Source organism: Ylistrum balloti, unplaced genomic scaffold (assembly GCF_031769215.1).
Source record: "Ylistrum balloti isolate Yb309-2 unplaced genomic scaffold, AGI_CSIRO_Ybal_v1 Utg370552, whole genome shotgun sequence".
NCBI lineage: Eukaryota > Metazoa > Mollusca > Bivalvia > Pectinida > Pectinidae > Ylistrum > Ylistrum balloti.
The window spans coordinates 975156-983441 of NW_026782348.1; the positions used below are offsets into that span (position 1 = coordinate 975156).

Sequence of the window (8286 nt, forward strand, 5' to 3'; positions counted from 1 at the left end):
ATGCCTTTAACACGCTTATTGGTGTTTGCAACTTGGAACAGAAAACCCTCTCCGTCTGAAAGCTTGTTGGTAAGTACTGGACCTGAGACAGTTTATTGCCTCGATTTATATCGTAATGATACCTAATAACGTAACAAGAGTGATAATTAAGGAGAGGCACGACCGCTTTCGTTTATAAGGGTAGACCGACTCGTAAACATCGCAAACTTATAGCACATGGAGAGCGGATACCAGAAAGTAGATAAGTAATTTTGTTAATTCATTAAAGTTTCAGTAGAGAAGCAGTATTGTTAGGGTAGACATTCTGTTGACTTTTATATATTTGCTTGGAGTCAATTCATCAGTCGCTCTCTTGCTGTGGGGTCGAAAATATGACGTTCATCAACTCCAACTTCCAAATCCATAGATGAAAGTCGATCAGAATGATTGGGACTAAATAACCACCAGAACAATTAGGGGTAGCTGAGCTATGAAAAATTACACCAATTTTCTGTTTATGGACAAGATCACTTGATTCTAAAAAATCTTTGGAATTGATTTCTTGATAATCTGTACACATAATAAAAATGTGAGAAGGTGAATAAAAATTGGAATAATTTCGAAAATGATAATATACTTGCACATGAATTCTGTTCATAACCATTATGCCATTGAAATGTTTGTGTGTATAATGCTAGCTGTCAGAATTAGCTGTGAGGGGTCACACTAGGAAAAACATATTATAGAATTAAACAGACAATCCTCATCCATAATGCACTTTCATTATGCTATCGTTTGTATGAATTAAGTTTACGCACATGAACATGTGAAGTTTTACTACATACTTACAGTACTGTGCAAAAACATGTGCTTTGTGCAGTTTGGGGAGAAAATTCCTTGCTGTACATGATCTTATTTCATTAAATCCAAAGACAGACTGCAATATCAACAGATTTTAAGCTTCATAAATTTACTGATTCTGGGAGCTGTCCAAGAGAAATAAGGACATAGAGAATTTACGAATTAAATCAAAAATGTATATATAACTTTAAAAGTATGACTTTTTCTAACTTGTGGAGAAAGTACACAAACACCATGGCCTATACATACAGTAAATTGTACATGAAGTACATACCAAATTATTATCAAACACCGAACCACATGTTATTGCTTGTCTGAGTAATATTTTGGAGATAATGTGTGTTGTTAAGACATCCTCGATAACAATATGTTACAATCATTGTCATTCTGTGCAAAAAAGGCCATGCTGAAAGGAAGGGTACAAATTTATATTGACATATTTTTTAACTTCATATTCTCCTTTTTGAAATAAAACCATATCCCATTGCAGATTATTCCTCAAGTAAAAAAAAAACATGTTTCTGTACAGTAAACACATAGTGAAATAGTTCATGTGCCTTAACCTCATTCATGTGATTGGTTGGATTGTATAATTGCATTATGGGCATGTTCGTTGCATGATTGTGTGTTTATTTCCATTTATTCTCCAACCTGTTGGTATGTAACTTTTAGACCAGAAACTAACAAGTCATGGTATCATCAGCTTAACTAGAAGAACTATAATTTGACTTGAACTTGTATTTTGACATTTAAAAATAAATAAACAATATGATTAATGTTAATTGATAAATGTCATTGAGTGTCAAATATCTATTGAAAGCAATAACTCAATAACTGTGTGACATTTGGTGAGCTGCATGTATTGACCTTTGGCATTATCTTACATTCTAATAAGACAAACAAATGAAAAGGATATAACGTTGATTGATATTGATGATTTATTTTACCTATGACCTTTCATGACCTATATATTAACTATTGGAATGCATTTGCTATTTGAGAAAACAAATAATGATAAATGTTTAATATTATATTAAGGAGATATTAATAGAAATGAAGAGTAGACAGTACTCAAACTGGGATTACATTGAAATAGTTTATAAAGTTGATTAAACAATATTTCAAATATATATATGTGCTGTGTCACGCTTTTTGTGTAGAGCAATGATTATTGGTTAAGGTGAATGTTTAGGCCTATAAGCCTCTTGTTAAACATTGAACTTGTAGCATTTCCCTTTTTTCCGTCATTATTTTTCATTTACTTTTTGATGGGTATGGATATATAAATGTATGCATTTATATCATAATATGAAGGCCTGGTTCTGGTTTGGTTATGGATGAGAGTTAAATCTGATTTTGGTTTGTTATGGAATTTAAACATCATTGTGTGCGTTTAGATATCTCATGGTTATGCTGCTGTTTCCTATAATTGTTTCTTTTACTGTTTCTAGAGATGTCTTCATTGTGTAAAGCCAGTTACAAACCAAGAAGAAATTCATGATGACAAACAGACATTAGACCCAATCCACACTGACAAAACATCATCCATATTGAAGTCAGAGGCAAAGCATGAAAAGGTCTTCAGCTTCTTAAACAATGTCTGTGAAAAAGGGTTTCAAACAATGAAAGGAATTGAATCCAAGCAATCTTTTTCTGATTTTCGCTCAAGAAATGATTTTTTAAAAGCCAGTGTTGTGAGGTTTGAACGTCTACAATACTTATATACAGAACTGAAGAAATCAAGGCCAAAGACAGCAAAATTCTGCTTTCCTGCATTGTCAAAAAAGAAAATTGAGGTAAATAAAATCTATTACTGCAGTACTGTGTAACAAAAGGGATAGATAATTGAGACTCCACATGATCATAGAAAAGTAGGCATGATGTCATTAGATTTCTAATCTTCATCAGTAGGTGGCCTTGTAGACTTTTTTGGGCCTTTTTCTGTAACGGATATTCATTCACACCAAATATTTACAAATGTCTGGTTAAAAGCTTAATGATATTCCATATATGTTCAGAAGATATCCCATATTTTGTATTTCATAAAACAAATCTTAGGTTTTCCTTTCAAAATGCGTTCATTTTTATCATACATGGCTAAAAAGGAGTTGCTTCCCATGTATTTCATTATCAAATGACGATATACATGTATTAAGTTAAGGTGTGATTTGTCTCGTAACCAATTTCCAATCCTTTGGTCATATATACAAGGGCTGAATGATAAGTTGTGAGTCTCATACTTAAGGGTTTTACTTTTGGCAGACATATTCCATAATTTTTTAACATAAATTCCTTCAGTGTCTATACACTTTTGCCAGCAATGTTTAAGGGCTTCAATGCCACTTTTAAAGACGTCCTTTTTCAAACGTTCAAGAAGTCCTCTACTGCATGTATTACCTCATTATCTGACCAAATGGGGGTACCAGAGATGGCCTTTTTCAATTTTGGAAATAGATTAAAGTCTGCTGGAGCAAGATCAGTGAATAAGACAGATGCTCAATCAATTCAAAGCCACAGTTGTTGATGGCAGCCATGACAATGACAGACTTGTAAATAAGGACATTAACCAGGTGGAACAACACACTTTTACCAATTTTTCCATGGTGCTTGAGTTTAATATTTTCTCTTAACTGCTTTATAAGTGATATATGTTATGATTGTTTATCCCTTTTGCAGATAATCTACCATCAGAATACTATCAGCTTCCCAGAAAACCATTACCATAACCTTTCAAGCTGATGGAATAGTCTTTACCTAATTTGGTGGAGGTAAACCAGGGTGCTTCCTTCGTTTAGACTGTTGTTTGTCTCTGGGGTGAAATGATGGACCCACGTTTCATCCATAACCACAAACCCCTGCAGAAAGTTGGCAGGATCTGCCTCTAAAATGTTCAGATTAACACGTGACAAGTCTGTCTTGTGTGCTTCCAATCAACAATCAGAAGTCTTAGTACCCAAAGGGCTGAAAGCTTTCTCATTGCAAGATCTTTTGTAAGAATGCAATGTACTCTTTCCTGTGAAATCCAAATTGTACCAGCTATATCTCTCTCTGTAACTCTCCTGTCATCCATAACCATATCATGGACTGTGTTGACCATTTCTGGGGTTACTACAGTGACAGGCCTTCCAGGATGGGCATCACCCCCAAGGCTCTGCCTGCCATGCTGAAGTTCCACCACCCACCTTTTCACTGTAGCATATGAAGAGGCATCATTCCCTAGTGTTGCTGCCATATCAGTATAGATATCCTTAGCTGTTAGACCTTTTAATGCAAATATTGAGTCACTGCTTTTTCAGTGATTGTGCCTATTTTGCAAAAGTCACTTGCCTTGTTTACTTTAGAGTGCTACCTCTATGTTGTAAACTGACAATCACACCAGTCTTTGAGTATGCAGCCTTAAATAGTCACGGAATGAAGAGCTGAAAAGGACACTCACAACTTATTAATCAGCCCTCTTTTGTATGTATGTACATCACTAGGATCTTAATTGGGTTTTCATTTCATGTGAGATTTTATGAAACAGGTCTTAGAATTGTTCTTTTTGCAAGCTTTGGCGAGCAAAAATTAAAACTTCATATGAAATGAAAACAAATTTAAGATACTTTTTTATAACATTATTAGCTAAAAAGAGTTACATGTTGACAGGGCTTAGTGTCAGAATGTGGCAAACTCAGTCAAACAGAGACTGATATTTTGTTGAACTATGTTCAGTTCATGTAATGTGATTGTCCACAAAATGATATCATAATGATTATATAGTGGCATACATGTACATAATGTTTAGGCAGATTCACTGGATAACTGGTTCATTGTGTGTAAAAATTGTTTTAAATATTGAAATTAAAATCAATTTTTTTCTGTAATTGAATAGCCACTTATCCAATTAACAATGACACTTTGGGAAATATGTGAATTTCTTCAGGAATGAAGTTGTGCTAAATCATATTAACTACTACATTGCCAAGTCAAAAAGCTTTTTTTTTCTCCACAGAAACTAAAAAGTATAGTTGTGATTGATATTGACACTGTCAAGTCAGTCACTTGGATCAAGGTGAATCGACAGCTAGAAGTGGAGGATTGGAATCATGCCATGTTAATACCTCAAATGAATATGTTCAACAATGTGTTCCTTTATGACATGGTAGGTACACTACAGGAAAGAAGTCCAAGACTCCTGTAGAGGTTGTCACGAGGCTCTATGGTTAAGCAAGCATAAAAGTTATCACAAAGTTCTATGGTTTTACACTTGTAAAAATTATCACAAAGTTCTATGGTTTTACACTTGTAAAAATTATCACAAAGTTCTATGGTTTTACACTTGTAAAAGTTATCACAAAGTTCTATGGTTTTACACTTGTAAAAGTTATCACAAAGTTCTATGGTTTTACACTTGTAAAAGTTATCACAAAGTTCTATGGTTTTACACTTGTGAAAGTTATCACAAAGTTCTATGGTTTTACACTTGTGAAAGTTATCACAAAGTTCTATGGTTTTACACTTGTAAAAGTTATCACAAAGTTCTATGGTTTTACACTTGTAAAAGTTATCACAAAGTTCTATGGTTTTACACTTGTAAAAGTTATCACAAAGTTCTATGGTTTTACACTTGTAATAGTTGTCACAAAGTGCTTTGGTTTAACAAGTGATTAGGTTGTCACAAGGCTCTATGGTTTAACACATCTAGTGGTTGTCATAGGGTGCTCTGGTTTAACAAGTGAATAGATTATCACAAGGCTCTATGGTAAACAAGTGTAAAGGTTGTCAAAACACTCTATGGAAAAGAAGTGAAGAAATTGTCACAAGGGTCTATGATTTAATAAATGTAGAGGTTTTCTCAAGGCTCTATGGTGAAACAATTGAAGAATTTTTCATTTGGCTTTAAGGGAAGAGGTTGTCACATCTTATATGGTATAACCATTGCAGAACTTGTCACATGGCTCTATGGTTCAACAAGTGTACAGGTTGTTACAAGGCTCTATGGTTAAACCAGTGTAGAGGTTGTCAAAAGGCTCTGTGGTTTAAGAAGTGTACAGGTTGTCACAAGACTATGGTTATTACAAGACTCCATGGTTAAATCAGTGTAGAGTGTGTCACAAGGCTCTATGGTTTATGGAGTGTAGAATGTGTCACATCGCTCGGTGGTTAAACAAGTGTAGGGGTTGTCATAAGGCTTTTTTGATGGGACAAGAATGTTTTAACCAAGGTTGGCTATGTGAATAAATCAGTTTCATCAAAACTGAAAATGACAAAAGAAATTAATCTGCATAGATCTCAAAATTTTGAAATTCATGTACTCCAGTTAATTGAAATCTAGTGTAAAATTTTCTGGGACTCCACAAGATAGAAATTGACCCCTTAATTTTTCTTCCTTTTTTAATTTTTTTAACTCCTAGGTTTTTCCCTGCTCATTAGAAAGGTCATGATTAGGTTACAGTTTATACAATGATGACATCAAATTCCATACTTCAAGATAAAAAAATGTACATTATCTTAGAAATTCTTAAAGGGTTTTGGTCATGATTTTAAATTTTAATGATAACTGCTATATCATTCATCCTAACATACCTTAGTCTAGTGTCATTTGCATATGTCCTTGTAGCTAGCTATATGTAGTAGGAGGTCATTGTAATGCATCCATGGTTATATTATTGGTTTATTCTAGTAATTAGAACAGCATTGAAGTAACTTGTTGATGCAACAAAAAGGTTTGTTGATGCAGTTTGAATTAAATGTGAAGTCGAAGGTTTCAGTCAAGGAATCATAGTAATCAGATTATCATGATATGAAGAAACATACACAATTTATAAAAAATGTAAATATGTGTTATGACCTACATTTCTGTGACACAGAACTGATATTTAGATTTTCGTTTTCTTATAGGCAAAATCTGCAGTGTCCAAGATTCCAAGTGGCTGCATTTATATCATCAGGGAAAGGGATCAAAGCAGAAAGCAGAAAAAAGGATTCAGTAGCATGGAGTTGCATTATAGAACTCTGCGTTCAATTTTCACAACCTTGCTTAAATTAAAAGCTGAGGTAGAGGATGACCCAAATGTATATGTTGTAAATATGTGGACTATGCCTGAAATTTACAAATCAGGTGGTTATTGGTCATTCAGAGACTCTAACTGTGAAATTTTGCAGAAAGCAAAAGATCGGAAACTAGATGGCACATTTGTTTTACACATGCAACCAAATTTGCTTGCTCAGTACAACAGTGTAGAGGACAGTAATCTACAGGAACAGTATGCAAGTGTGGCACTCTTAGCCAATTCCTTTAATGTACTTGTCTTGAGATGTTACGACAAATTCTAATATTAATTAATTGATATGTTGTTACTTTTGGATAATAAAACCCCACTACAAAGAGTATCAGAGATGTTACCACAAAAGTTCTAATAGCAGAAAAGAGTATGAAATGTTACAAATCTGAAATCACAATCATACACACGAGTCTGGGATGTTCATACTCAGGACATTACCACACAAAAGTTCTGATAATACGAGGGAGTGTGGAACCTAAAGATACAAAATTTCTGACCACAAGAATATTTTGGATATTAATAATAAAAAGCATTGAATGCCCGACAATATTGACAAGGTAATTATGTGGTAATTTATGCCTTAACACATTTGTTAACAAGGAAAGCTAAAAGTGAAAATAGGTTTTAAGTGCTTGGTATGTTATATGTTACAAAATTGATTCCTAACAACCATCTCTCTTTCCATTGGTAATAAAACCTGATAACCACCTCTGTTTACAATGGGTAATAAAACCTGACAACCATCTCTGTTTACAATGGGTAATGAAACCTGACAACCGTCTCTGTTTACAATGGGTAATAAAACCTGACAACCATCTCTGTTTACAATGGGCAAATGAAACCTGACAACCAACTCTACAATGGGTAATAAAACTTGACAACCATCTCCATTTACAATGGGTAATGAAACCTGACAACCAACTCTACAATGGGTAATAAGACCTGACAACCATCTCCATTTACAATGGGTAATGAAACCTGACAATAAACTCTACAATGGGTAATAAAACCTGACAACCAACTCTATTTACAATGGGTAATAAAACCTGACAACCATCTGTTTACAATGGGTAAAAAAAATCTTACAACCATCTCTGTTTACAATGGGTAAAAAAAACCTGACAACCAACTCTATTTACAGTGTGTAATAAAACCTGACAACCATCTCTGTTTACAATGGGTAATAAAACCTGACAACCAACTCTATTTACAATGGGTAATAAAACCTGACAACCATCTCTGTTTACAATGGGTAATAAAACCTGACAACCATCTCTGTTTACAATGGGTAATAAAACCTGACAACCATCTCTGTTTACAATGGGCAATGAAACCTGACAACCAACTCTACAATGGGTAAAAAAACCTGACAACCAACTCTATTTACAATGGGTAATAAAAC

The 8286-nt window shown here is 34.0% G+C and overlaps 1 protein-coding gene across 1 annotated transcript; it reads left to right on the plus strand.

Moving 5' to 3' along the window:
* On the plus strand, nt 1–7896 carry LOC132556142 (uncharacterized). Its single transcript, XM_060220531.1, has 4 exons — nt 1–69; nt 2292–2636; nt 4832–4981; nt 6721–7896. The coding sequence occupies exons 1-4, from the start codon at nt 1–3 to the stop codon at nt 7153–7155; spliced, it is 999 nt and encodes a 332-aa protein (XP_060076514.1). The 3' UTR covers nt 7156–7896.
* Nucleotides 7897–8286: the final 390 nt, after the last annotated feature.

Bases quoted from the DNA above. Each gene is read 5' to 3' on its own strand.
- LOC132556142 (XM_060220531.1), top strand. From the start codon at position 1: ATGCCTTTAACACGCTTATTGGTGTTTGCAACTTGGAACAGAAAACCC. The intron at 2,637-4,831 runs GTAAATAAAATC...TTTTCTCCACAG, and splicing joins TGTCAAAAAAGAAAATTGAG to AAACTAAAAAGTATAGTTGT. The intron at 4,982-6,720 runs GTAGGTACACTA...GTTTTCTTATAG, and splicing joins ATGTGTTCCTTTATGACATG to GCAAAATCTGCAGTGTCCAA.